Source organism: Micromys minutus, assembly GCF_963924665.1.
Source record: "Micromys minutus genome assembly, chromosome: 30".
Taxonomy (NCBI): Eukaryota; Metazoa; Chordata; class Mammalia; order Rodentia; family Muridae; genus Micromys; species Micromys minutus.
In genome coordinates this window covers 26,301,618-26,328,769 of record NC_137965.1, presented here as the reverse complement: position 1 = coordinate 26,328,769, position 27,152 = coordinate 26,301,618, and the positions used below count along the sequence as shown (strand labels likewise).

Here is a 27,152-nt window from a genome sequence, read left to right as displayed (position 1 = left end):
TTTGAACCTGGGGGGTCTGAGTCCTCAACCTTCCACATTTTTCTAGACAGTGAACCAAGGTTCAGAAGTTAAACCCGCAGAAGTCCCGCCCTTTTTATACTACCCTATGCTGCCCCTACCGTTAGATGGTGAAACTGCAGGTAAAGGTTAAAGGAGAGAAGGCGATCCGGGAGGGTTAAGGTTTAACTTCCTGAGCCCAGATGCTTAGAGTTTTGTTGTAACTGAAGGAACCACAACAGAAACGCACTCTTGTTCTAGAATGAGCTGCCGCTGAGTACCTATGAAGCTAAAGAACCACCCTGGAGAACATAGCTCGATGTCCCCTCCCCCATCTCCTTCACGGGATGGAAAGGACTGCCGCCCTGAAACATTTCCAGAGCCAGCTCTTTTACAACACACTTTCTCTTCTGGGTCTAGGGAGTTTCTTCCTTTCTACCCTTTCTCACGACGTGAGGCCAAGTCATATTGGCACCTCAGGTGGACAGGAACGATAACACTCTAATGCTCGCACACGTCCAGAGGACCGCCCCTGTCGCCTCCTTCATAGTGACACTCAGTGGGAAGACCCTGGAGGATAGTTGGAGGGACGTGCTTTTGAGGGCGCTGACGGACAGCGATAGAAAGCGGGGAGGAAATCGAGGGGAGAGTGTCTGTTGCCCTCGGGGCGGCGCGGAGTGCGAACACCGCACGCGTCTGCCGCCGCCCGTCCGGGTGACAAGTGGCAGCGTCCGCAGCAGGACCGTGGGTAAAGACCGCGCTGCGGGCCTGGAGGGCGGCGCGGAAGGCGGCGCTGGCGGCGTCAAAGGCGCCTTTGTGCAAGCCCGGGTGTAGGACCCGGGGGAGAGGGGAGATCGGGACCTGGAAGCAGGGGTAGGGGCGTCCCACACTCCCCGCCGTCGGGTCTCCAGCAGGACAGTAGGGAAGCGCGGAGGAGTGGGGACCGGCGTCTGCCGCTGCGGCCCGGGGCGGGAGTGGGAAGAAGGCAGTTTGGAGGAAGTTGGGGAGAGGGACCTGTCCCCCGTCCTCTCCCCTAGGTGACAGAGAGGCCCCGCTGGCTGGCAGGGTGCGAGCACTGCCCCGGAGCTCGCTCCGGAACCGGCATCTGGAGAGCGGCCCCCGGGTGGAGCCGCCCGCCTGCCGCCCACCTGGGGCACAGTGGCGGGCGCGGCGTGGCCTCCCTCCAGCGCCCCGGCCGCGTGGCTTGCGGCTTATTTTCCCAGCTGGCAAGCGTCGCGCTGCAGACAAGGGAATGCCTGTGGTGAGTTGTTTATTTTGCTGAAGTTTGCGGTGGGCCCGGAGGACGTGGGTGGGGGTGCGGGTGGCAGGCAGCGGCCCGGACTGTTTTGTTTAGGTCTTGGTCCACCTGTGTGGTATAAATCTGCCAGGCTCCGGGCTGTGGGGTCCAGGGTGAGAACGCCCCGGCGTTCCAAACGCTCCTTGGCTAGGTTTAATTCGCAATGCCTGGAAGCAGCTAGGGTCTAAGGAAGGCTGCTGCCCCCAACCCCTCGCTTTCCGGGGGACGCTTCCCAAAGAACAGTCGTCGCCCATGACCTGGGAATAGCTGGCCACTGAAGGTTCCCCAACCCCTTCCCCATTCCTTGGGGATAGTGGGGGCTGAAGCTTCAGTGTGAAAGGAGCCCAAGAAAACAGAGAAAAACTTATCCTGGTTGGGGGGGGGGGGAGTGAAGCTCGTTCAGGGGTGTTGGGTCGACCTGCTTCTACAAACTGGGATACGGTTGGCCGATTTCCCAAAGTAGACCGGTGAAAGGCTAGCAGCTGGCTCCTGAGGGAGCCCAGAGGAACCCCTGGGGCTGATGTTAGTACAGCCTCGGCTTCGTTTGCCTGGAAGAAAAGCCTAAATACATTAGTGAGAGGGTAAAGCTTTTAAGGCCTTCTTGGGAGTGAGTGGCTGGCTAATGAGAGGTTAATTTTGTTTCGAAGGGAAGTCTGCTGGTTTCCTGAGATAAATGGACAGGAAGCACATTACCTCCAAGCACTGGCAATCGGCTCCCAAATGCTTTTTGCACCTGCCGCTTGTAACCCTGAGAGGCAGACCCGAGCCCTACTGGAGTCTGTTAGGGATGAAGGGGCCCGGGATGTAAGCGCGGGTTATGAACCCCTTGCGCTCTCTGTGGTCTCTCTCTCTTTCTCCAGGGGCTCAGCGCTCACAGCAAGCCCTGGGGCTCTTCTCTTACACCTAGGTCCTGCGTGTCCCGGAGCTCGAGGGCATCCTGATCCCGCTGAGCCCCTTCCAGGTGCAGAAGGGTTAAGAATGACGTAAGTACAAGCCAGGAGCTACACGCTGCTGGACTCTGGGCTATTCCAGCCCCTTATTTCCAAACACTGTGGAGCAACGAGCAGCAGGGGAGCCCTTACTCCGGAATGGGTCACACAAATCGCTTATTGCTGGCTTCTCTGTCCTGGGTGAGCCGTTAAGCAGAAACCCTCTTGTTAGCTTTCTGGGTATGGAGATACAGTACCTAGGGAACAGTTAAGACACTATGTAAGGATTTAGGAAATGAAGCTGCATCATGTTTAGAATCTATTGCCGTTTCTGGCATTCGTTTTAATTACCCATTTGCATGCCCATGCTGTAGTATGATTTGCTGGGTCTCTTAGCTGTACTGTTTTGGTCTCTTTGAAAACAAAGAGGAAATGAGGAAGAATGCAGATGGAAAGGCACAAGGTGGATTTTTGTGTTCCTCGAGCTGACAATCGCCCCACTTTTTTTCCTAATTAAAATGTAAAACTTTTATAACCGCCAAATTTGTTCTAGCTTCCTCCCCGGGTTTCTCTTTGTCCAGTCCCAAATTCTGCTTAAACATGCTGCTCGGGAGCCTGAAGAGTGGCTGCCTCATAAACAACCGTTCAACATGCTTTTCCAGGCTGATGTCAGATCTCGCTAACATCCAGATTCACCCCAGACTGTGTCAACAGACCCCAGTGTCATGAAAATAAGAACCACCTTGTACTTTAATTGTTAAAAAAAAAATTTCCTCTAGCAGCTGAACACTTACGCAGTAATAAAAAGTGAATTGTTAGGCATACCTGTCTTAAGCTTGTCAAATTTTACAACAGAGGAGCAATAAAACACCTTAGAGATGATTTTTCCCCCTCTGAACATTTTTTTCCTTGACATCAGGATTCAAAGCAACTCGAGGGTGCCCTCTACTGATAAGAATATCTAGAGCCCCTTGTATTTGGGGGGGGGGGGGGGCAAGATAATGGAGAGAAAGCAAACTCGTCAGCAGAAAGACTCCAAATCAAATGTACTGATCTTTAACCTTTTGTTTATATGAAAAATATGATAATAACATGAGTTACCTTCAGGGATATAATTAAATGTTGAGGTAAGAAAACTACATTTTGATGTTAGTTGGCTATCTAAAAGCACTTGAAACCCTTACAGGTAAGAACATTTTTGCCTGCATGTATGTCTGTGCACCGTGTGCATGTTTGGTGCCTGCGAAGAGGAAAGGGATTCAGATCCCCTGGAACTGGAGTTACAGATGATTGTGAGCTGCCTGTGGTCACTGAGAAGTGAACCTCAGGTCTTCTGGAAGAGCAGACACTGCTCTTAACCACTCAACCATCTCTCCAGCTCCAAGCTAAAAGGATTTTTAAGAGTGTCACGTGATCACTCTTCAAAAGAAAGATGATGATGAATATTTTCTGAACTGTATTTCAGGGATTATATGTAGTAACTACAAATGATAAAAAAAAAAAAAAAAGTTTGCCCCGATAGCATTTGGTATACACCATTACTTAAAACTGTCAGATCTAGCCTCCCCCCATTAAAAGTCATTTCTCCAGGCAACTGTGAAGCTATTATTAAGCATATTAAAGACAGACATAAGGCTTGGATTATATCTTGGGTAGTGAAAGGTGTGTTTACCACTTGAATCATCATGGCCTGTAATAAGTAATGAAAAATTACAGTTAAAAACTATAGGTCTCCTTCATTAGGGACCTGGTGGTTTGGGGAATTCACAATGTGTCTAATAAGTAAGATGGTGAGACCTAAGGCTTGCCCCCTAGTATCCTTGTCCATTGATTAGCACACTGCAGCTTGTGGAATATGCATGTGTCTGTGGTTGATAGGAGATTCCTAATTAGAGATTCTGAGTATTGTAGCAGGTAAAGTTGCAAACTGTAATTTAGATTACGCTAAGTGCATTTTAAATGCCAGTCCCCAACAGTTTGGAGAATGGCAGAGCAGGGGAAAGTAAAGTGGCTCCACTCTCCAGAGGAGAGACCACTTCACACTAACTGATAACAAATTGGAACCTATCGTCAGCTCCGCCAGTGCTTTCTTTTGTCTCTATTTACTAGCCCTTTTCCTTGGAGAGATGGTTTGAGGTGGTTTGCCTTAGGTTTTGGAGGACAACTCAAGTAGAAACAGACCTTCCATTGGATTAATAGACTGGAAATTTGTGGAAAAGCCACCGAGCAACAAGAAATCGTGGCATAATTGCACTGCATAAAAACTCACCACTCTCATTAATCTAATTACCTTGTAACCGAACACGTTGAAGTTCGCCCAATCCCTGACTCCCGCTCTCCACTTTGAAGCTGGGAAAATGTCAAAGAAAGCCAAACATCAGTGCCTCACGCAGCTGCCAGCGAATTCCGCTGGGAGCTCGCTCGCAGGTACCTTCTCGGTCCATCCATCTGCTACGGACCTCAGTGTCATCTGAGTATTTAACACGGCTCGGCTGGACTCTTGTTTTGCCAAGAGACCCCCAACAACTTTGCTACGAAATTCAGTAGTGGATAGGCTTAGTCGGGGGATGGGGGGGGGGGGAGACCTGCTACAAAGAGCTTGGAAAAGCGCTGGCTTCCTGCAAGTGGCTGAAGCCAGCAGGGATAGGACAAGGGGTTGGGAAGGGTCATTAAAAACAACGAACAAAAAACTAGGAGGAAGCTGAACCTGAAGCTCATTAATTCAAGGAAAGGTTAAAGGCCGGTTCTCCTGGAACGCGGGCCAAGCGAGAGTCGCTGTAGCCCATTTCTATTGGGTACCACAAAACCGTGATCGCGGAAAGGGGTGGAGGAGAAAAAAGCACAAGGAAGCCGGCAGGAGGGAGGCTGGGCCCTGGCGAGGCTGCCCCACCCGCGGGCGGCGGACACGGAACTTGAGCGAGACGCGAGGGCGGGAGGCACGCTCGCAGCCAATGGGGAGTGGAGGAGGAGGGTGACCGGAGGCGAGGCCTCCTCGGATTGGTGGGAGCCCGGCGGGGCGGGGCGAAAGTGCGGGGCTGAGATTGATTGACCGCGCAGGCCGCGGTGCGGAGCTCTCCGGGCCGCTGCCTGCTACGGCTGGTGAGGACCCTCCGATCCACGCACGTCGAGCCCACGCCAGCTGGGGCTGAACCGCTCTTGAGCTCCGGGCTGCTGTCGGCGCTCGCTCACGGTCTTTGTGTCTTTTTTCTCCCGCCTCTTTCTGCCTGCTCGCCGCGTCCGGCCGTCTCGATGTCTCTGCGCCCTGTTGCCGCCTCCCTCCGCCCGCGACGCCCTGCTCATCGCGGCGGTGGCGGCCGGTCTCGAACGCGGGCCTGAAAGGAGGAAGAGGAGGAAGCGAGGCGAGCGCCCCGGCCCATGCCGCAGCCCGAGGCCCGGCCCAGCCACTGCGCCCGCGCCGCCGCCCTTGCAGGAGCGCACGAGACCTGCATGGACGGGCATGGGCGTGAGAGCAGCACCTTCCTGCGCCGCCGCCCCCGCCGCCGCCGGGGCTGAGCAGTGCCGCCGCCCCGGGCTCTGGCCGCCGTCGCCCCCGCCGCCGCTGCTGCTGCTGCTGCTGCTCAGCCTCGGTCTGCTCCACGCAGGTAGGCGCGGGCCGGGTGGGGAGCGGGCCGCGCGGGCTTTGTTCTGGGTCCGGAACGCCACGGCCCAGGCGGGCGATCAGAGCACTCACCATCGCGGGTTCAAGCTCTAGCCCCCCGCCTCCGGTCTTCGCCCACGACAGCCGGTGGTCCGGTCTCGGCGTGCAGGCGTGGCCGCGTGCAGGACAGACACCCCGGGGCTTTATTGCTCTCTGCAGGGGTGTTGACTGAGTCCGCAGCGGATCGGGTTTCAGCCGCCCTGGTCGCCTGAGAGCGGGGACTGGGAACCCTATGCTGTTCCTCCTCTACAGCTGGGGGTGGCGGCGAGGCCCGGGATCGCACACGGTGCAGAGGTTTTTCACCCGAGTTTGGGGGTAAATTCCCAAGAAACTTGTGTTAACCGGAATCTCTTTCGGTTTTGCCACTGCTGCTTTGAGCGCCGAGCTTGGCGATTTGAAGATGGGCTTTGAGGGTAGCCTTGTGTTTTTGGCTCCTAGCCGGCTTGACAGATGCGTGTGGAGGTCACCAGGGTCCTTGCCGCAGCTGCACTGAGGAATGTGCCCTTAGGATATACCTGAACCTGACCCTCGTGACGTGTGATGCTTGGTTTTTTGTTTTCTTTACAAGGAAGTGCCATATCTTTTTAAGACTTTGCCTAGACCGTAAATTTCCCTTTCATACAAAAATTAGAAGGATCGTTGTTTTACATAGATTTCCTTGGAGGCCCTTTCCCCCTTTGTTCAGATGGCACAGCGCCCTAATCTGGAGATTTCTCGTTTAATATCACTCAACTGTACTGAAAACTTTTTTACTTGATAAGATATACCAACCGTGCTAAAATAGCTTGGAGGCCTTTAAGTAATGGAATAAAATGGCATTGTGGAGCCAACTCTTCAAGGTGTTTTAACAGCTGCATTGTGACACTGTCACTTGGGGAAATGGACTGGTCGTGCTAAAATGTAATAGCCAGTTATGGAATAACTAAGGCTTTAAGTTAGTGGCTTTAGATAGAAAGCGGTCTGCATGCGGTTTCATGGAAACTTTGTTCATGTTCGGGATGCAGAAGTGTTGGGGTAAAACGTATGTATTCGTTATGACAAACCGCCTTTCATGAAAGGGAAGCCAGCTGAAAGGCTAGGTTGAGCTCTTGGCAGCTTCGATATTGGTTGCTATGGGGTCCTGACGGGGTTGGAGAGTCGTTCCTGAAGATTTCATTGCTGCCCTGTGAAAGGCATGAGAAACTGGACTAAAGGTTTCCAGAATCAAGGTGCTCTGGTGAGAGAATTTGGAATAGGAGTTCCTTTCAGTAGCTCAGTCTGTGCTCACATCGAGATTGAACCCGAGGCCCTCGTTACTGTGAACAATTTGTCGCAGTGGAGCTAGCTCTCTTTGAAGAGCGGTGCCATGGAGATGCAGGGAACCTTTTCCAGTCCAGGGAACCCAGCAAGTGCTGCTTGCAGACGGACTACCATATGTTTTACGTCTGAGTCCCTATCTGAGCCTCTGTGCCCATATGGCTCCGAAGTTCACTCAATTCGGCTTCCACAGATCTCATTTCCTTTCCGATAAACTGGCGTTTGTGCTGTAGTCGCTCACAGTGCTGGTGTGAAGGAAGCTGTTCATTAAAAATGAGACGAAAGCTCTAGACCACGACTCTAGACCACGGCTCCTTTAGCACTGGTGTAACTGGCTAAAAGTACCAGTCACACCAGTCATAAATGACCAGACACCGAAACAGAAAATTGTTCTTTTCTTCCTGAGTGCTCCTTCTGAATTCTGCCCTTGGGAAATGGGCTGTTTATTTTCACATGTGTTTTATTTTTATGATTTTTATTTTAAGAAGACCTTTTGCAGTTCGTGAGTGAATATCAAATATGGGCCTTCTTGCTTACTCATACACTCCGCGGGCCTCCTGGGCCACATCCTAGAGAGTGTTTCTGCTCGGCATTGTCTTGGCATTTTGACAGGAGGCTTGCATTACCGCTTCTAACAGGCAAAGTGTGCGTTGTCATTAAGAATTCATGAAGCCTGGATATTTCTGGGTGTATGCTACAAATTAGTCATTCTACCGGAGCCTGTGATGGAGCTGAAAATGCTGACCTCAAAGTATTTTCTCTTTAGTTAGCCCTCCTCCCTCTGATCCTCTCTACAGCCACGGGTGGTTAGGCCCCTGATCCGAAGCAAAAGAGCTGTTTGTGTGTGATTTCTCAAAGCAGTCAGCACCCACCTACCATCAAGAGGGGAGGCTAGAGAGTGGGGGTTGGGAACGAAAGAACGTTGGGAATAAATGCTGCATCTGCTCCCAAACACGGGGATTCGGTATCTCCACGCTGACCTTACTTTTCATATTTTATGACCATTTGAAATAATTATAAGTAACTGTATGCTCAGATAGGTTTTATAGACCATAAAAAGAACAAATAGGCCCCACGAGTTTAGCGGAAAGTTCTACTGCTGTCATTATTTGAGGTCCGGGCACTGGTTCTTAAGGAGGGATCTCCTGCTTTTACCTGTTTTGTGCTTGCTGTGTATCTTATTTTAAAAGAAGAGTGGTATCATTCACACACACACACACACACACACACACACACACACACACACTGCTTTTTCATCTATCAGTGGCTGACCTTAACACTAGTTAGTGTACAATCCCACCAGGACAAGGCCAGACCTTGGGTACCCCATTGGTTAGAAAGCATTTGGGATAATGAATTGGTTTGATTTGGTCATTTTTGTTTTTCAATAAAAGTACTTGAAAGCAAATACATTTGTTTTCGAGAAAGGAATCCTGTAAATCGGGGTCTCTTTGTCAGCGCTGCACTGAGCAAGCCTTGAATGGACCAAACACATGAAGATGGCTGTGATTTTGTTTTTTAAATGATCTACTGATTGTTATAAGTCCATAGCTCCAAAATAGTAAGATAAATTTGAATCTCCCTTTTTCTGGTAAAAATGAAAATGAAGTCTCAACTGGGTCTTTGAAATTTCACAACAATGACAGACTGTTACCCTCACACACTTCTCTCCAACTAAAGCCAAAAGTAACTTATCGTTTAATTAAAATTTAAAAACATTGAGGAACCTCTCTAAATCAATATAGAGATTACTAAATGATGTCTTTCATCGGGTGAAGTTTTAAGTACTGATATCCTGAAGTTAATTGTTTCCACATATTGTAATAATTACGTATTTAAAAAATAGCCCACTGACTTTGATCAAGTATGGTGGCATACACCGATAGTCCAACTTTCTAGAAGCTGATACAGAAGGATTACAAGTTAAAGGTCAGCCTGGGATGCAGTTCAGAGAGACCTCTTGTCTCAGAACAAAAGCAAAACTAGGCTCTAGGGAGATGGCTAATAAGAGAACTGGCTGCTCTTCCAGAGGGACCCAGTGTGAGTCCCAGTACACACATGATGGCTCAGCCATCTGTAACTCTAGTTCCAGGAAATCCAACACCATCATCTGGCCTCCGAGGGCACCAGGCATGTGTGTCATGCACAGACATACATGCAAGCAAAACACTCATACATACTTAGACTAAACACACATGCGCGCGCGCGCACACACACACACACACACACACACACACACACAAGCCAAAAACCAATGAATGATCCAGTGATGTCAACCCAACCACCACCAACACAAAATGTGAGACAATGGTATGTGTAGAAAAGCCCGTGAAGTTGTTATAATAACTTCCACAGTCCTCAAAAGAGGACCAAGATGTGAAGAAATGAAGCCTTCCATAAGTTAAACACCTAACAAGGAGTTTTAAGTAGCAGATATATGTTACAGCTCCTTTTATACAGTTTGAAATAGAAGGCCAGTGTTTCTCTTCAGTTAACATTTCTTTGCTTTTGAAGCCATACGTAATTGATTGGTACACATGACTAATCTAGTGTTTTGTCTTTTTCTCTTGTGCTCTGAGATGTTCCATGACCTGTTATAGAAGAGACAAGTGACAGATAATTTGGAATTTTTTTTAATACAGGACTTTTTATACTTAAAATACATTTAACTTTTTCTCTAACCTTAATTAAGAGGGAGGGTGAGTTGTATATGCTCACACACACTAGGAGGTGTGCTCACACACACCAGGATATATGCTCACACACACCAGGATGTATGCTCACACACACCAGGATGTATGCACACACACACCAGGAAGTTTGCACACACACACACCAGGATGTATGCTCACACACACCAGGATGTATGCTCACACACATCAGGATATATGCTCACACACACCAGGATGTATGCTCACACACACCAGGATGTATGCACACACACACCAGGATATATGCTCACACACACCAGGATGTATGCTCACACACACCAGGATGTATGCACACACACACCAGGAAGTTTGCACACACACACACCAGGATGTATGCTCACACACACCAGGATGTATGCTCACACACATCAGGATATATGCTCACACACACCAGGATATATGCTCACACACACCAGGATGTATGCTCACACACTAGAAATTCTTGGCTCTATAGTTCTCTGATTGCATTTCAAAAAACAGTCTTGATGTTGCACACTTTTTTAGTTGTCTTGTGCTGTGGTTTGCTTGAGATTAGTGTGACAGACATGTTAAGAGAGAAGTAAAGTCAGATCCAAGTGAATCACGTTTTTAGCCAAGTGCTTGGGTTTTATAGCAGTTAAGGCGTTGTGACTGGATAGTGATAGAGCTTATTTGGAATTCCTTCAGGAAAAGTAGAAGGACTTACTACTTGAATTTTTTTCTTTTGATTTTCTTACCCTGTAGCCATACAAAACCAGGTAAAGATACTTTAAACTATAATTTAGAATTTTAGCCTTTCTTCGGGTGTGTAGACTTTAATCATAGGTGTGTGCATAGTGTATCTCCCCCACTACTTTCCAAAGCAATTACTCATACAGTTTTAAAAGTCAAGACAGCCCATATCTTTGGTTTTGCTTTGGAGTAGAAGAATCTTTGTCAAAATAACAAACAAGAAACAATATTTCGTTTGCAGTTTTAACCTGGAAGCATTTCTAGACCAGACTCTTGTTCCTTTACCAAAGCCCAAATGTCAGAGATTTAGCTAACTTTATCCAGTTTTTCTCCTAATAGCTTAATTTGAGATACATAATAGCACAATACAACCTTATTTATGAAATTGTCTTAAAATGGGAGTACATGAGATAAAACAGACAATTCCTAGGAAGAATAGCAAATTCTCATGCTGCCCAGGAAATGAGACACAGTTACATGCTTGATCCTGCCTTCTTTCCCATAGGTGATTGCCAACAGCCTGCTCAGTGTCGAATCCAGAAATGCACCACAGACTTTGTGACCCTGACTTCACACCTGAACTCTGCTGCCGATGGCTTTGACTCCGAGTTTTGCAAGGCACTCCGTGCCTATGCTGGCTGCACCCAGCGAACTTCAAAGGCCTGCCGTGGCAACCTGGTGTACCATTCTGCTGTGCTAGGCATCAGTGATCTCATGAGCCAGAGGAACTGTTCCAAGGATGGACCCACATCCTCCACCAACCCGGAAGTGACCCATGATCCCTGTAACTACCACAGCCATGGGGGAGTCAGAGAACACAGGGGAGGGGACCAGAGACCTCCCAATTACCTTTTCTGTGGCTTGTTTGGAGATCCTCATCTTCGAACTTTCAAGGATCACTTCCAAACGTGCAAAGTGGAAGGGGCCTGGCCACTCATAGACAACAATTATCTTTCGGTTCAAGTGACGAACGTACCTGTGGTCCCTGGATCCAGCGCGACTGCTACGAACAAGGCAAGTATGAGTCTTTTCCCCCTTCCTCCTCAAGTTGTTTGGTCCTTCAGACAACTTATAAGACGTGTTGTTATAAAGTTCAGAGGGACTATTTGTATATCTTCTTGGAAAGTTATTAACAGGGTTGGAAAAGGTTTGAAATTATTTAATGAGAGATTTTCTCTGGCGTGTAAGATGTGGATCTAAACTTAACTAGACAATGATATGAAGGATAAAAAAATAAACAGTGAAATCAAGTTCCCCAGGGAGAAAAGGCAGGCCTGTTTAATGAGAAAAACGTGTGCCCTCCCCGTGCTGTCTTAGTCTTGTGTGTGTGTGACTCTTCTCAAAGAAATCCACATTCAGACTCATCAGATGACGAAAGTGGGTGTTCTGAGTAAAGAAAGCTGTGAAGCCTAGGGCAGTGGCCCATCAGGAAGCGTACTTTATTGGAGATTTAGAAGCTATAGTAAATGTAATGGCTGTAAGCCAGGCTTCCCAGTGGCAAACCCACAATGGTGCTTTAGTTACTAACCTTTTGGTAACCAAGGAAGTTAAGGATTGACTGTTGCAGAACACTGCTGTGTAAGTCCTGTGTAACCTCACACCCTCTTTAACAGTTTAAGGCAGAAGCTAAGAAGAAAGTTCTTGTTCAGTTAAGCTAACCCCGAGCCAATGTCTGTGCACCTGGTTTATTTTGAAGAAATTGATCATGTATAGGGAGAGACCTACCAGGTACCGACGTCTTCCTGCCGGGTGGAAGAGAGTGCTCCGAGGGTCTGCGTGCAAGGACCAGTCAGTGCTAAGAAACTTACCTTTCATAAATAAAATCTCTCCTAGTGTCCAACTGAACCCCGTCCTTCCCTGTCTTCCCCAGCCAGGAACACACATAGACTGTCTCATCACGCTTCGATTTCCCGTATTCATTATATCTGCTCCTCAGGTGTCATAGACTAAACATAATTGAAGCTTTGGAAGTTCTGTGGCTGTTCATTTGACTCCCTCCCTTGCATCCAAATGTGTGGCATATTTTTAAGTCAGTTTAAATTATTTTACTTGGCATTTTGTGAAGGGAATTTTACAGCACCTCAGGAGATATCTGGAGACACCCAGGAGTGTCACAAATCTAAAAATAGAAACCATTGCTCTTGAACACAGAGAACTGTTCCAGCATAGCAGACGTTTTAGGGGATCTCCAAAATGTTTATACTTCAACCCTGTAAAATCTCAGGCTTGCCTCTTGCCTTAGCAAATCCTACATCTCAAAATAAAGCTTTCTTTCTCTGGCTCTTTTATGTTTATAAATACTTTTTCTTTCATAGGTCTCAGAGTATGGGGTTGGTAGAAGTTAGATTATAAATGTATATGATTATGAGGCTGGTGAGATGGCTCAGCAGTTAAGAGCAACTCCTGCTCTTGGAGAGGACTGGGTTCAGTTACCAGCACCAACGTGATAGCTCACACGCATGTAAGTCCAGTTCCTTGATGGTCTCTTCTAGATTCTGAAGACACTTGCATGTATGTGCATGTACATGATACTCATGAACTCAAGGCACGTACACACTCAACACAAAAAAACCCTTTAGATATATACATAGAAATATATATATACATATATTTTTTAAGGCAAATGATTATGAAGTTGTTTCGTTGCCAAAAAACCTAGGATTACAACAGCCACAAGACACCTCACACCTGGTAATAGTTATTCATTGTTCAAATAGTTGAGAATTTGGAAGACTTTTGGTCAAATTAAGTAATAATTTGTTTTACACACACACATGGGACAATGTGAAGTGCATTTACATTAGCAAATTAATTTTTTTAAAAAATGCAGGTCTGTTATCCTGATCTGGTAAGAGCCAAAGTCTTTGTTCTTTCAAAATGGAGGAAAACGGAAGGGAATTCAGGAAGACCGCTGGAGGGGGTGGTTTCTCAGTTCCCTGCTACTCAGTGAGTTCCTCTGTGGTCCTCCACCTCAGCAAAGGCTTAGTTTCTGTGTTGGGTGCCCAGGTATCCAAAAGGCCGGTTTTGATGCCCCGTCTCAAGACCAGTACATGTGCCACTGAATTCAGCAGAGGCCTAGCCTTGTGCTGCACAGACTTACCTTTAAGGACTTTAAAGAAAAGGTATTAATAAAAATAAAAACAGTGAGGCACAATGTCCTTACAAAATACATTCTAAGCAAAATCTGATTTTTTTTTTTTTTTTTGCAAAATCTGATTTTTTTTTTCCAAAATCTGTTTTTAAAACATTTTCTCTTATATTTAAAAAAAAAAATGTGGAAGGGTTTTCTTCATGTGGATGTCAGCACACGGCAGCCTTCTTTTTATCTCTGTGACAAGTACCCGAGGAGAAGCAGCAGAAAGGAGAGAAAGGTCGTTTGGGTTTCAGTCTTAGCTTGAACCTCAGACAAGGCAAGATACAGGCATCCAGTTGCCCAGAGAGGAGAAGAAAAGAAATACTGCAATCGGGGAGACTGGGGACAAGGTGGAACTTTCTGGGGAGGTGACCAGCTCCTTCCTCCTGGGTGCCACCTGCTTCCCACCCCCTCAGATGCTATCCTGTGTGACTCCACCAGGGTTACAGTAGGGCTCCGACCCAGTCTTCGGAGGCGTACTTCATTTTCTTACTGAGAATTGCTGGAGCTCCCCACCCCAGAGCTGAGGGAGCCCGTGCTATCTGAAGCAGATATGGAGCCTTCCTTGTGTTCATGCATTTTCCGAGACCTGCGCACTGCATCTCTGTACTTAAAGAGTAACTGTGCCCGCAGAAGGCCAGCTGCGAGGCTGGACATCCATGCTCCTCACTGTGAGACGTGCTAGACCCTGGGGATTTTACTCAGTGTGAGGTCACTAAGACAACTGGCTTCTGGGAGCCTGGTTTCTTGAGCCAGCCACCTGCAAGTTGAACTTAGTGAGGTCTCTCTTCCAAACATATCTCCCACCTATCACCAAAAGACACCTCAACAGATTAAAGTAGGATGAAGTCATCGTACTTGGGGACATTTATTAACTACACCTTTCTCCCCCCCCCCCCATATGAGCAGTGACTTAGTTAAGCAGATAGGCCTGTAGTCTAATGTGGATTTATCTCTCCTTATCCAGTGTTCTCACCACACACTGGCTCTCCCTTCCCCGTGGGAAAAGAAGGGCTTGTTTTCCAGGTGGTCACGGCGCGCACAGGTATGCTTTCTCAGAGCCTCCATGTTTCTGTTTATACCCTTGCTCGCTGGAAGAGGCCGTCCTAATGGACCAGCTTGCCAGGTAGAGATATGTTACTCAAGGTGGGAAGCCAGGGCAAGTTTTTCATCTCTCCACCCCAGGGCTGCAAGAGTTTCTGGCACACCTACACACATCACCTCATCTCAGATAGACATCTTCCCCACCTTTGGCTGTGAGAGGCGGCTGCAGGCGTGCAGGCACTGAGAATGGGGGAGGGGGGACACAGATAAAAAGGGGTTCCTGTTGGGGAGGAGGTAGTCACACCTTGTCAATTCCAGAGAAGCACCGTGGCAGTGGCTGTCCTGTATCTCACATGGCCCAGAGGAGCTAGGTGACCTATCCTGGGGTCCCCTGGCTTAGTACCTTTGCTTCACATTTTCTTTGCCACTTTCAGACTCAGCACATCTGTTAGATGGCTTGGGTATCTGTTCTTAAAGGTCCTTAGAGAGGATACTTAAATGCATGATCACAGAAGGCGGTTTGAAGGTAAACTTCTTGATCCTTTCGTATGTGCCCACGTATTAAAGGTGTAGAGTTTAGTGGTGGAGGACCTGCCTACTGTGAGTTACCTCCTCGGACCTACAAATGAAAATGAAAAGTAGACACTTTTTAGATCCTCGATCTCGGGCTAGGAAAATGGCTCAGTGGGTAAAGTACCCATGGCTAACCTTATAAACCCAAGGTTAGCTCGGGAACTAAAGTTAGGTATGGGAGACCTGACTCTGCAAATTGTGCTCTGATTTCCACATGAGCTGTCCATGCAAACACACAGTACACAGATAAAATGTAATTTAAAACATTAAAAGTCAGTTTTTCAAGTACATTTTCAATAACCTTTCAAAGTACTTTTCAATTAAAAACTTTCATTTTACCTACCTAAAAATGGCCATATTTTTAGTAATGATTTTCACAGGTATTCCTTTGCTTTATTTTTTCCCTTTAATTTGTATGCAGTAAGATTCTTTCCCACTTCTCTGGCCTTCTATAAAATACTTAAATCTCGTGGAAAACACATTAGAAGTAAGGGAGACTGGGAACCACACATCCTGAGCTCCCTCCTTGAGCCAGGGAAAGGGTTTGCTGTGGTGCAGGTTCCCTTTAAGAAAGGGGTTGTTCTTTGTGCTTCCCTGAGCCAGGTGACTTGGTCAGCTGGGACACTCTAGCCCTTGCTGTGGCCACCAGCTCCTGCCATCCTGTGTGAGCACCCGAGGCAATTTCACAATATCTATACATCTCACGTTCTTCAACTGCTTTCTTGGAAGTCCTGAGGGTTTCCATCAGACAGGTAGACACTTGGTTTTATTTCTTTTTGGCTAATGTCTTTCTTGAGCTGTGCAGCCTAGGTTTCCGTTCTGATAAAATCCACCAGTCCTTGGTAGCACTAAAACATACTGTGGCCACTGTTTCTGATAGCCCTCAGACATGCACATCACCCTGGGTCCTCAGCTGTCTCTTAGACATGCCTGCATTGCAAAAGCCTTCAGCTGTCATCTCAAAATGCATCTCCAGATGGAGGTTTGGAAATCTGTCCTCTCTCGACCTCACACCTTGCGATACTTGTTTCTTGCAGCCACGGTTCTACAGTGATTTATTTTCATAGCTGTGGGGACCTGTGAGCTACTGAGCAGTGATTTTTACTTCTATCAATGAAGATGTCCCTCCTTCACGTTGATTGAATCGTGCTTAGGAGTAGGACCCTGCTCCTGCATGCAGTGGTAGTCACCGTGGAGAGGGGTCTAATTAAAAGTCTAATCATTAAAATCTGATTCAATGATTTGCTTTTGGGATGCTTGTTTATAGTTGTAGCTCCCTTGTAATAATTTCTGATAAAATATCAATAATACGGTACTGCTGCTTTTTTTTTTTTCTAATCATCACGTAGGAGATGTAGGGGTGAATGTAGCCTCCGCATTGTTTTGGCACATATCTGAAATGTGCCGCATCAGGCAAGGGTGGATTTGTGTGCAGACCCTGCTGTCTTCAGAGCTCCTTGGTAGAATGCATTGATTCCCAGAGGCATTAGTTAGCAGGTTGACACAGGTGTCAGGAAGCAATATAGAAAGAGCAGTTGCTGTGGAAGTGGATCACGGACCATCACCCAAGGCGGACCCTCCTGCCTTGCTTGCTTCTGGGATTTGGTACTTTAGCTTCCCATCCCCCACAGTCAGTGCCTGCCCATCACCTGCTTCATATTTCCACCATCACCAGTCTTAATCAACTGTCAGGGTCCCATCTAATTACTAAAATTCTCACACTAAGTCATGTGTTAGACTTTTTGTCGTTCCTGAAGTTTTTGTTGTTTGTTCATTTGTTTGTTCTTAGAAACAGCACTGAAATGTTAAAGAATGAGTTTTAGAAGGAAAAATGAGCCCTGCTTCTGGGTGGGACTGGGTCTGCTGTCCTCAATTTCCCAAAAGGCTGTTGTTTGTACTGGATTATAAGGTGCCAGCCGCAGGAACTACTGTGTGGTGTAGTCTCAGTAAACTGCCTGAAGGTGGAAAGATTTCCAAGTGCATGTTGGGGAAGAAAGGAGAAAGGAGGGTTATCACAGGGTAACTGGTGTGAATTTGCAAGAGCATTTTGTAAGACAGATGTAGGGGCTCCTTATTTATTCTTTATGCTGTGTTTTTCAAATAAGGTTCCACTTTGTTTTTTTCCACATGTGTTAAAATATTCTGGATAAGAAGTTCTTTACCATCTTTTAATCTTCCTGAGACTGAACGTAAACAGTTGTGTCCACGCCAGGCAGGATTCCACACTTCTCCATAGTTGAAGGCAGGGGCAGGAAGCCAAGTCTGATCCACAGCTAAGAGTCTGAACATGTTTCTCTGTCAAGTTTCCAAATGTCTCTCGCTGCCTTGTTCAGCTTCCTTTGAGTCAGCCTTTCGAGGGGAAGGGTCGAGAAGGAAAGCTGGGTGGTTGGTTGGTTTTTGCTTGTGTTGCTGCTGCTGGCTTCAGTTAATGCTAGACAAACACTTTCTGCCTCTGTGGAATGCGGCCTAGTTACCTACAGAGTGCAGCAGTGAAACACGGTGCAACAGTGAAAACGCTCCCTTCCCCATCTTGTCTTTATTTGTTTTGACTGCAAGAAAACTTGCTCTTCCAGTGTTTGGATTTTGTGTTCCTGTGGGTGGGGTAATTTAACGAAGTGCTCAGCCTGTCTGAGTGCTAAGGAGCAGGAGCTAACACACCTGAGAGAGATTAAACTGTACGTCCTTGGAGTGAACCTGTAGTTCTCTTGGATACTAAATAGAACTCAAGTGAAATCAGCTCGCTAGAGACTGGAGCTCTTTCTGCCCCACTTAGCTGGTTATTTCAATGCTTGGGACTGGGGAGGGAATTCAGCTAATTCTGGTGGGTTTCTTTTATGTTGGCATACTGTCTACACTGCGGACGGAATGGATACCACAGCATTTAAACATGAACTTCTCATCTCCTGTGCAAGTGCTCTTGAAACAGATTCCGGGTTCAATCTGGACTTCAGACATTTGTCAGCTCCTGCCCAGGCACAAGGATTATTTTCGTCCGGTTACTGGCATTTTAAAACATGTGGTCACCAATTCTGACAGTCTTGATCCTTTCCTCTTTTGTCTTTGGAAACTTGAAATTGAACCTAGAGCTGGCGAGCTCTGTGTATATTGTGAAGAAATTGAGGCTTTTTCTCCCCCTCCTAATGTCGAGAAGTAATCAGAGAGGCCATAGCTCACTACCCTCCATCTGTTTAGGAACTACAATGGAACCTAGACCCTGAGCACTTGCCGAATCTGTAGCCCTGCCCTTTATTCAGATGGGATGCCTCTGGAAACTGGGACCTGTGTGACAGCTTCTGCCTAGCTGAGGGCTACTGCCCCCACCACAGCTTTCAACTTTTGAAGTATTTTTAGCCTCCGATCTGAAATAGTAGCATATATAATACTTCTCGGCTTCCTCATCGTGCAAAATCTGAAGCCAGACTTTTGGAATTTTTGAAGTTTCTGAGATGTACAAGCCTGGAGGGCTTGCTTCCTCGAGCTCGGCCTGGTGTTACTCTGGTGTGTAGAAGGAAGTTGGCTGACTTCCCCGCCTCTGTGCCTCTTTATGCTTCCCGCCTTCCTTGTTTTAATTATATAGAAACTGGTTTTTGAAAGTTGGCATTTCTGTGCCTGTCCGTTTCACGTGTTATCCCTGGGCCAGATTGCTTTCGTTCCCGGAGCTTTTTCCAGCAACTGGGCTTCTCCGGACCACCCTAGCAGCCTTCAGCTGTGGGTGTCCTTCCCCTCTGGTTTGGCTTCTTACTTCTCCATCTGCTGCCAAGTACCCCTGCAGCGGCCAAAGCAGCCCCCGTTCTTGCTTGTGCTCATTACCTAGGGCAACACTGACGGCTGCATCCTGCCCGTAAGTGCTCAGCGTAGAGCTCAGAAGAGGCGAACATGCTTGATACCTGTTTTGAAGGAGTATAACCTTAGTCTTGCCTACACCCTAAAGGGAATCTAGAGCAAGATTTTTAATATGCTTCTCACCTTACAAACATGTGCCATCTCAACTATTAGTGTATTGTCCTAACCAATAAAAGCATTTAACCATTTCTACTTCTGCAGTTCTTAAGACTTTACGTGAGTATAATATTTGATGTGAGCTAAATAGTGATTGTTAAATTGCTTTCTACTTTGTTGAGCTTACAGCTTCCTAACAGACCGTCTTCTCCCTGATGCTTTTGGGGAAACTGTCGGTGACCGTACGCATCTCCCACCCAGCGCTGAGTACACTGCATATAGCATCTTGTCTGGGTTCTGCATCGATTGTTCAGGCACAAAGTTAAGCTTGAGTGTGTGTGAATGTTCTCCCTGTTTGACAGAAGTCAGAGTTACCCTCATTTTTCTATAGCTAAAGGTCAGTTCCTTCCTTGCCTACACAGAAGAGGCCTGCCCTAGCTACAGTCCACACTAAGGTGCAGTCACTCAGCTTCTAAGAGCTTCCTCAGTGAGCTTCTCAACATTGAGAAGAATTGGCCTCCTGGGTAGAATTTGGGTTTGTTCAGCATGGAGACAAAGCCATTGTGGCTGAAGTATGTGCTGTTGTTGGAATGGTCTTGTTATCTGTCTAGAGGACTGAGGGAAAGCCAGATTCGACTTGTGTAGGCCTGAGAGGGACCCTGAGCCTTGGTCTCCTTGAGGGTCTGCCGTTTGTCCACCATACTTACCCCAGGTGACTTGACAACATGGCCACATCAGTCGATTAGATGAAATAAAATACAGTGTAACTTCCTTGTACATGGGGAGAATTTTAACCAGATACAAATCAAATTACCTTTCAAGTTCATTCTATCTCTTCAGTTTCATCTCTAGTCCCATGTTTAGCTCTAAAAGCCCAGTTCTCTTGTTGAGGGTTCATTCCAGAAAGTTCTTTGCACCTGTGGTGCTAAGTGTTCTGACTAACCCCTGGTAAATGTTTCTTCCATAATGTATACAGAGCTATAGCAAACACAGAACTGAGTGCAACGCCTCTGGGGAGTTGTGGTGTTTTGGGGGTTTTTTTGGGGGGGTTGTTTGTTTGTTTGTTTGTTTGTTTGTTTGTTTCAGGCTGTTGTACCTTGGGAAGATTTCTCTGTATCCTGGTGAGGCAGGGCCTAGATTTTCCTCATGACTTGTTCAATTCCATTTCATTTTACTTGCTGGTTGGAAAGAGGCAGGCAGGTGTCTCCAGTGGTACTCGACCTGTAGGTGGTGACCCTTCTGAGGATCTCAAAGACCCCTTCTTCAGGAGGTGGCTGTAGACCATTGGAAAGCTCTGGTATTTATATTATGATTCATAACTGTAGCAAAATAACAGTTATGAGATAGCAGCAAACAGTTTTATGGCAGGGGTCACCACAACACGGGGAACTGTTAAAGAGTCATAGCAGTAGGAAGGCTGAGAAGCACTGCTCTTTATTTTAGAGCAGCCCTTAAGTTCTTTTTGCTTTTTGTATGTGGAAAGGTTGATTTGTAGCAGACATCCCTCTCTTCCTCATAAACCTTGTGGGTGGTAGACATCTCAGGCATGAGATTAAAAATGAATGAGGAAGCTGGAGTAGTTTGTCTAAGGTGGGGTTAAAAGGAACTAGACGCAGGAGGTTTAACAAAAGACATTGATGTTTTAAATGCACAGAAATGCCACCCATCAATAATAAATGGTGTGGCATGAGCAGATGTGACAAATTGAGTTATTACTGCATATGGATCAGTTAGTGGAGGGGAAGCAGGCAGCGTGGCCCGTGTCCCACAGTTTTTAGACGCTGAGTGAAAGCCGTAAACCAGCTGGATATCTATTTTACTGCCCTGGTGGCTGCAAAATGAAAATTCTTCACGTTTGTAGTTTGCAGAAATTCCAGTGAAACTGTATAATTTTGAAGTGAGAATTATTACGGATGAACAACTTTGCTTTTCTGGAGAGGTAGAAAATCTAAAATGGATTTCATGCTGGTCACAGCTGAGTGCTTGCTTGTTGAGAACTTGTTATAATTGTTCTGAGGAATGGCATCCCATTACAAAAGTCAAGTCATGTGGAACTGCCACCCAGAGTATACATTGCATTGATTAGGAATCTAGGTCCCTGCTCAGTGCACAGATAAACTAGAGCGACTTCTCAGGGACCCTTTCCCATGCTCTGAGGTTCTTTCAGCCCCTTAGCAAGTTGGTTCAACAGATAATTCTATACACATGCCCAGTGGAGAAACAGCATTGCAATTTTATCAGACGGAAAGTCTCTTCAGGTAAAATAGGTAAACAGAGACCTATGGAGTACAGTACAGTATGTTCTAGGTGCATATTCTATTAGAGAAGGCTAGTTTTCCATGAGCCCTGAATCAGAGAGGGTAAGTGGGTGAGGGGTGTCTGAAGTGAGTCCAGGGTTCTAGGGTGGAATTTCTGTGCCTAATGAAAAAAGCAGGCTTGGTTAAACATGAAACTACTCCCCTCATCTTAATATTGACTCCTGCCTGTAACTTGTTTGCAATTGCATATCTCTGCTTTGTTGCCCCAACAAAAGGGAATTCCTCTTCTCTCTTCCTAATGTGAACAGAATGTTCGCACTTGTCGCATTCATGCCAAGTTGGTCTAAAGTTTGTGAGACCAGAAAGGCACATGACTGAGCTGTTGAATTTTCTGTTTTTGAATGTGTTTCAGCTGAGAGGCTCCTGAAGATCATGGCTATGTAAAACAGTGTTACTGACTTTTATTTTAATCGTCTGTGTGGGTGAATCGTTAGCATTTTCTATCCCTCCTCCAGTGTTTTCAGGCACAGAATTAATCTTTTCACCTCCTGGCAGTCCCAGCTTGTCTTAAAAAAGGACTTGTCAAACTGACTTTAGAGCCACCAAATAAATGTGTTTTATAGTCCCCTTAGATACCCACCCCACAGGGGAAGGTCCCTGGTAAGAGTGAGCAGTTCTCCTGGAGTTCTCTGGTCACCTTCTCTGGCTTGTTAAGAAGGTGTTGAAATGTGAGAAGGGCTGGTCGTGAAATCAAATTGTGGCTCTGGGTAATTAGGAGAGAAAGCCCGGGGTTTTCACTGCACATTGTCTGGCTGTTGGCTGCAGCTGCGAAGGACGGATATGAACTTCGGCGGTTGCCTGCAGCTGGCTCGGATCTGGGCTTTGTGACTGACTCAAGTAAACGAAATGGCTGGAAAATTCCAGTCAAGTAACACCAGTGGGAACATGTGGAATTAAATAGTGTGAGCAAACACTGGCTGACTGGGGGAAAAACTTCAGACATGGGCTTGAGGGTGGTAGTCAGGATTTGGGGGCCATTTCTGGCCTTTCAAACAAGAGTCCATTGTTTTGACTAGTTCCCTGCAGGAGCTGAGTCTCATACGGTCCTCACACATTCTTACAGACTGTGTGGCTTGTCTGCCTTCCAGCGTCCTGTTTGCTTTTTTTTCTTTTTAATTAAGAAACAGAACTGTTACTACATAACTAACAATGAGCTGAACCTCAGAGGCTGTGTCAGATGGTGCTGTCCCTTCCCAGTTACCCTCTCTCTTCAGAAGCTGGCTGCAAAAATGGGCGCAGGATTCCGCAAGGAAGGAAGTGTTTATTGCGGAAGGTTTTGTATTTATCAGTGGGTAGTTTGTTGTTGTTGTTGTTGTTGTTGTTGTGTTTCCTCTCCCTGAACTATTTGCTTCATGTGGAAAATTAAGAGCTTACTGGGAAAAGCTGTGAGGAGTCAGAGGCCCCTGCTGGTGTTTGGGGAACACATGTTCTGTTACCAGGTTTTGGGCATGTTATCTCCGCCAGTGCTTGAGAGCGGTGCTTGCCCGATCATTCCCTGCGCAGGGATTATGCAGTGATGCAGAACATTTGATTAAGAGACTCAGAGAAATCCCTCCCGAGGCACATGATTGGTAGTTGTTGCAGATACCCCACCCCCACCCCCGAAGCACCTCTGTTTTGTCTCCGTATTTATATTACGGTAATAGTGATGAGTCATGCAAAATGGAGCTAGGCCAATGAACGGGCTCTGTTAGATACACCATCAAGTCCTTAGAAGCTTCTGTACACCTTAGCAAGGAACCCCTACTGTGCTGTGCATTGGTGGTTTTTACTTTTCCCAAGCCTCGCTCTGAACCAGCCAGCATAGGGAACCCCCCCCCCCCCCCGTGGAATGGTGCACACCCCTCAGCTGCGCTAACTTGTACATCTCCCACCCCACAGATCACCATTATCTTCAAAGCCCAGCATGAGTGCACGGATCAGAAGGTATACCAAGCTGTGACAGATGACCTGCCTGCCGCCTTCGTGGATGGCACCACCAGTGGGGGGGACGGCGATGTGAAGAGTCTTCACATCGTGGAGAAGGAGAGTGGCCGCTACGTGGAGATGCATGCCCGCTACATAGGCACCACAGTGTTTGTGCGACAGCTCGGTCGCTACCTAACCCTCGCCATCCGGATGCCTGAAGACCTGGCCATGTCCTACGAGGAAAGCCAGGACCTGCAGCTGTGTGTGAACGGCTGCCCCTTGAGTGAATGCATTGATGATGGCCAAGGCCAGGTGTCTGCGATCCTGGGCCACAGCCCACCTCACACCACCTCAGTGCAGGCCTGGCCGGGTTACACACTGGAGACTGCCAGCACCCAATGCCAGGAGAAGATGCCAGTGAAGGACATCTACTTCCAGTCTTGTGTCTTCGACCTGCTCACCACTGGTGACGCCAATTTTACTGCTGCGGCCCACAGTGCCTTGGAGGATGTGGAAGCGCTGCACCCGAGAAAGGAACGCTGGCACATCTTCCCCAGCAGCCGTGGGGGGTGTACTGATTTGTCTGTCGGTCTTGGACTCACATGCTTGATCCTTATTATGTTTTTGTAGGAGTTGTTTGTTGGTTTTTTTTTGTTGTTGTTGTTGTTTTGTTTTTCTGGGTTTTATTTTTTTTTTTTGTCTATAACAAAATTTTAAATATATATTGTCATAATATATTGAGTGAAAAAGTATATATGTATATACCATGTATATGACAGATGTTTGTCCTGGAACACCAGATTGTACATTATGTGTTTGGCTGTGTTTCACATATGTTGGTTATGGTGTTTTTTTTTGATTGTATCAATTTTGTTTTGCCGTTTTGTGAAATGTTTTATAATGTTCCTGCCTAGGGACCTCTTAGAAAGCACTTTATTTTTTATATATTAAATATTTATGTGTGTACCTGGTTGATATGCACAGTGCATATACAGAGACACCACCCACAGCAGTCCATTTGGAGGTGACTAGTTTGTAGCTCCTCTGGTTACTCCTCCTGCACTTCCTTCCCATTTGCTACTGATTTTCCGAGGTTCCCTGTTCTGGGTGGAGCTGTCTCCCTTCCTCTGAAGTGTCGATTGGAGAGGAAAGTTGTCCCCTCACTTGTAAGTACTTTTGATTCTTAAAGTGCGGATCTCACTAAAGAGCCCCGTTTCTAACCATTCACTGTTTCAGAACATGGGCGCCTGAGTGTTGCAGCTGCCGCCTGCTACTCTGTGCATCCGAGCACACGTGGCCGATTACCCTGGCCCTTCTGACGCTGCTGTTTGTTGAGCACCAGTCTGGGGGTGGCCATTTCAAGTAAATACCCAGCGCCTTGCTATGCTCCAGCTAGTAACTCTCCCTCATCCTCTGTCCCTAAATTGTACTCCCCCCCCCCCCCATGGACTCTAAGAAAAACAAAACCATCAGAAGAGATCGTGCCTCACTCTTCTTTGTAATTTGTAAAACTCGAGATCTTAACTTTCTCCTTGGCTGCTTGGAGTCCTAACAGTGTTCCCTGGCTCTGCTCCAGCATCTCCTTAACCTCCCCTCAGGATGCCAAACGCTGGTATTACTGCTGCTCTGATACTGAGCTCCAAGAGCACGGCCTTAAGAGCAGAAAGTCTATCTTGGTGTGTATGTTAGTTGGCACTTGCCTGTGGGTGCTGTGGAGTCCTGATGGTCATCTTTTCAGCTCTCTGCCACCCTAACACCTGTTAGCGAGATCCTCATCCGATAAAACCTCTCCTTCTCCCATTATACCGCTGGTACCAGCTATAGACAGGACGTAACAAGACGGTGAGACTAGCAAAGTTAGCTCCTTGAATAGGTAGGTTTGTATTATTATATCTAAATGTGAGTGTTGGGTTCCAAGAAGTGATACAATTTGTGTTTTAATATTTAAGGTTTGCATTAATGCAAGCAAAAGATACAAACCTTAATATCATTGGGACAAGGTGATGTCTTTTGGTGGCCAGTGGGACTGACGGACAGAAGCTGTCAGCAAACAGGCAATCTTTTGTGAAGTTGTGTCTCTTAGGGAAGGGCTATCGCCCATGGGTGGGATTGTATGTTCATCCAGAGGTGGTAGTCTCACCTGGGGGGCCGTTATCGAGGCACCCTGCTTTGAATTCTTAAAGGTTGAACTCCAGAGAGTTAGGGTATAGCCCAGTGAAAGAAGGTCCTTTTAAGAAAGCTGCAGTAGGACTGACCAACCTGAGCTTTATAAAGCCTGGCCAGTTTCCTTCACCTGTGGAGCCCTGTGCCAAGGTCAGACGCTGTCAGTAGCTGGTAGCCCGTGATAGAGTTGAACGAGGGAGAGAAAATGTTGGATACTTTTAACCACTATTTTTATGCAAATATAAAAGGAAAGTAAGAACAATAGACGTTTCTACAGTGTCTGCCTTTAGAGTGCGTGATTGATACACCTTTTATCCTTTTGAGGAGAACAAAGCCACCATGTCTACCCATAGTTTGGAAAAGAAAGTTTGCTTGTTTAGCTGTATTTAGCTGGAGTGGGTGCCCATGAGATGGGCTACAGTATTAGTATTAGTGTAAAGGGTGCCCTCCTTTATAACTGGTGTCCCTGTGCGTCCTTTACGGTTCCCACAGATAACTTAGAAATAAAGTACTGGGTTTCTAAGGAACATACTGCTTGAACTTGTTTTATGAAGTCCATAGCCAGAAGAATTTCAGGCCACACTGGTAACAAATGGGCTACAGCTTTTTCACGGGTCTCCTGGGAGAGCTTAAAACTTGGGGCAAAACACTGACTTTCACAGATCTTCCCACGTCTCTCAGGAAAGACTCAAAAACACATTGCCCCCTTTGCTGTGCTTGAAACCTCCCCCCCACACCCCAAACCATTGTGCAGAGTCTTTGCAGAGAACCCTGTAGATGTGGTTCATAGGTATATGAGTATCTGTAAAAACAGTGAGTGTGTAGTATGTAAATACGTTAAATTATTATGCTAGAAAAATAAAGTTACAGACCTTGCTGTTTGATGTTTGTTCTGTGATTATAGTGACACCTGCTGGAAGAGCTGAGGAACCTCTGCAGAAGAGAAAGTAAGGGAGTTAAAATCCCCATCAGTATAACTTGTACTTCTTGCCCCTAGCTCATTTGACTGCTACTGTAGCTTTTCTTTTATAACCTTTAAGCGATTACAAATAAAGCAGTGTCCCACTGTCCTAAGATCTGTCTTTAATGAGTAACCTTGCCCCTTAAGGACGCTTCACTCCAGGTCTTTTGAAGGCCAACTGGATTGGGTTTTTGGTTTTGCTTTGTCTTTGGTCTTCGAAAGTTTAGAAGCCCTCATTTTGGGGGTATTTTAAAGGGAGATGTCATGTGACTCTAAGTTACCTGTGTTGAAGAAATAGAAGGTGGAAGAGTTTGGAAAACAAACAGGCTCAGGAAAGCACCTGCTGGTGCTAGGAGGAATGCTAAGTGGAGTAAACCTGGGGTGAGCAACTCCGAGTTCTTGAACAGAGAGCTTGCTGTGCGTTCTGCAGGTCAGAGCACATAAGTGGGAATTTTTATGTCAGCTGGCTTATGTGAGCTACAGAAACCAGAGATAGAGTTCCTGGGTGCTGAGT

At 46.7% G+C, this 27,152-nt stretch overlaps 1 protein-coding gene across 2 annotated transcripts; it reads left to right on the top strand.

Moving 5' to 3' along the window:
* The first annotated feature begins 679 nt into the window (after nt 1-679).
* RGMB (repulsive guidance molecule BMP co-receptor b) lies at nt 680-26,733 on the top strand. 2 transcript variants are annotated; one of them, XM_080941945.1, is made up of 5 exons: nt 680-1,258; nt 2,202-2,277; nt 5,563-5,825; nt 11,105-11,613; nt 23,488-26,733. In XM_080941945.1, exons 2-5 carry the CDS (start codon nt 2,273-2,275, stop codon nt 24,142-24,144), a joined length of 1,434 nt encoding a protein of 477 aa, XP_080798071.1. In that variant the 5' UTR covers nt 680-1,258; nt 2,202-2,272; the 3' UTR covers nt 24,145-26,733. The 2 variants fall into 2 exon arrangements, with proteins under 2 accessions (XP_080798071.1, XP_080798072.1); XM_080941946.1 differs by lacking the exons at nt 680-1,258; nt 2,202-2,277 and having other exon boundaries at nt 5,401-5,825.
* Nucleotides 26,734-27,152: the final 419 nt, after the last annotated feature.

Coding starts and splice junctions, on each gene's coding strand:
- RGMB (XM_080941945.1), top strand. Junction 5,826..11,104: donor CCTCGGTCTGCTCCACGCAG/GTAGGCGCGGGC, acceptor TCTTTCCCATAG/GTGATTGCCAACAGCCTGCT. Junction 11,614..23,487: donor GCGCGACTGCTACGAACAAG/GCAAGTATGAGT, acceptor CCCACCCCACAG/ATCACCATTATCTTCAAAGC.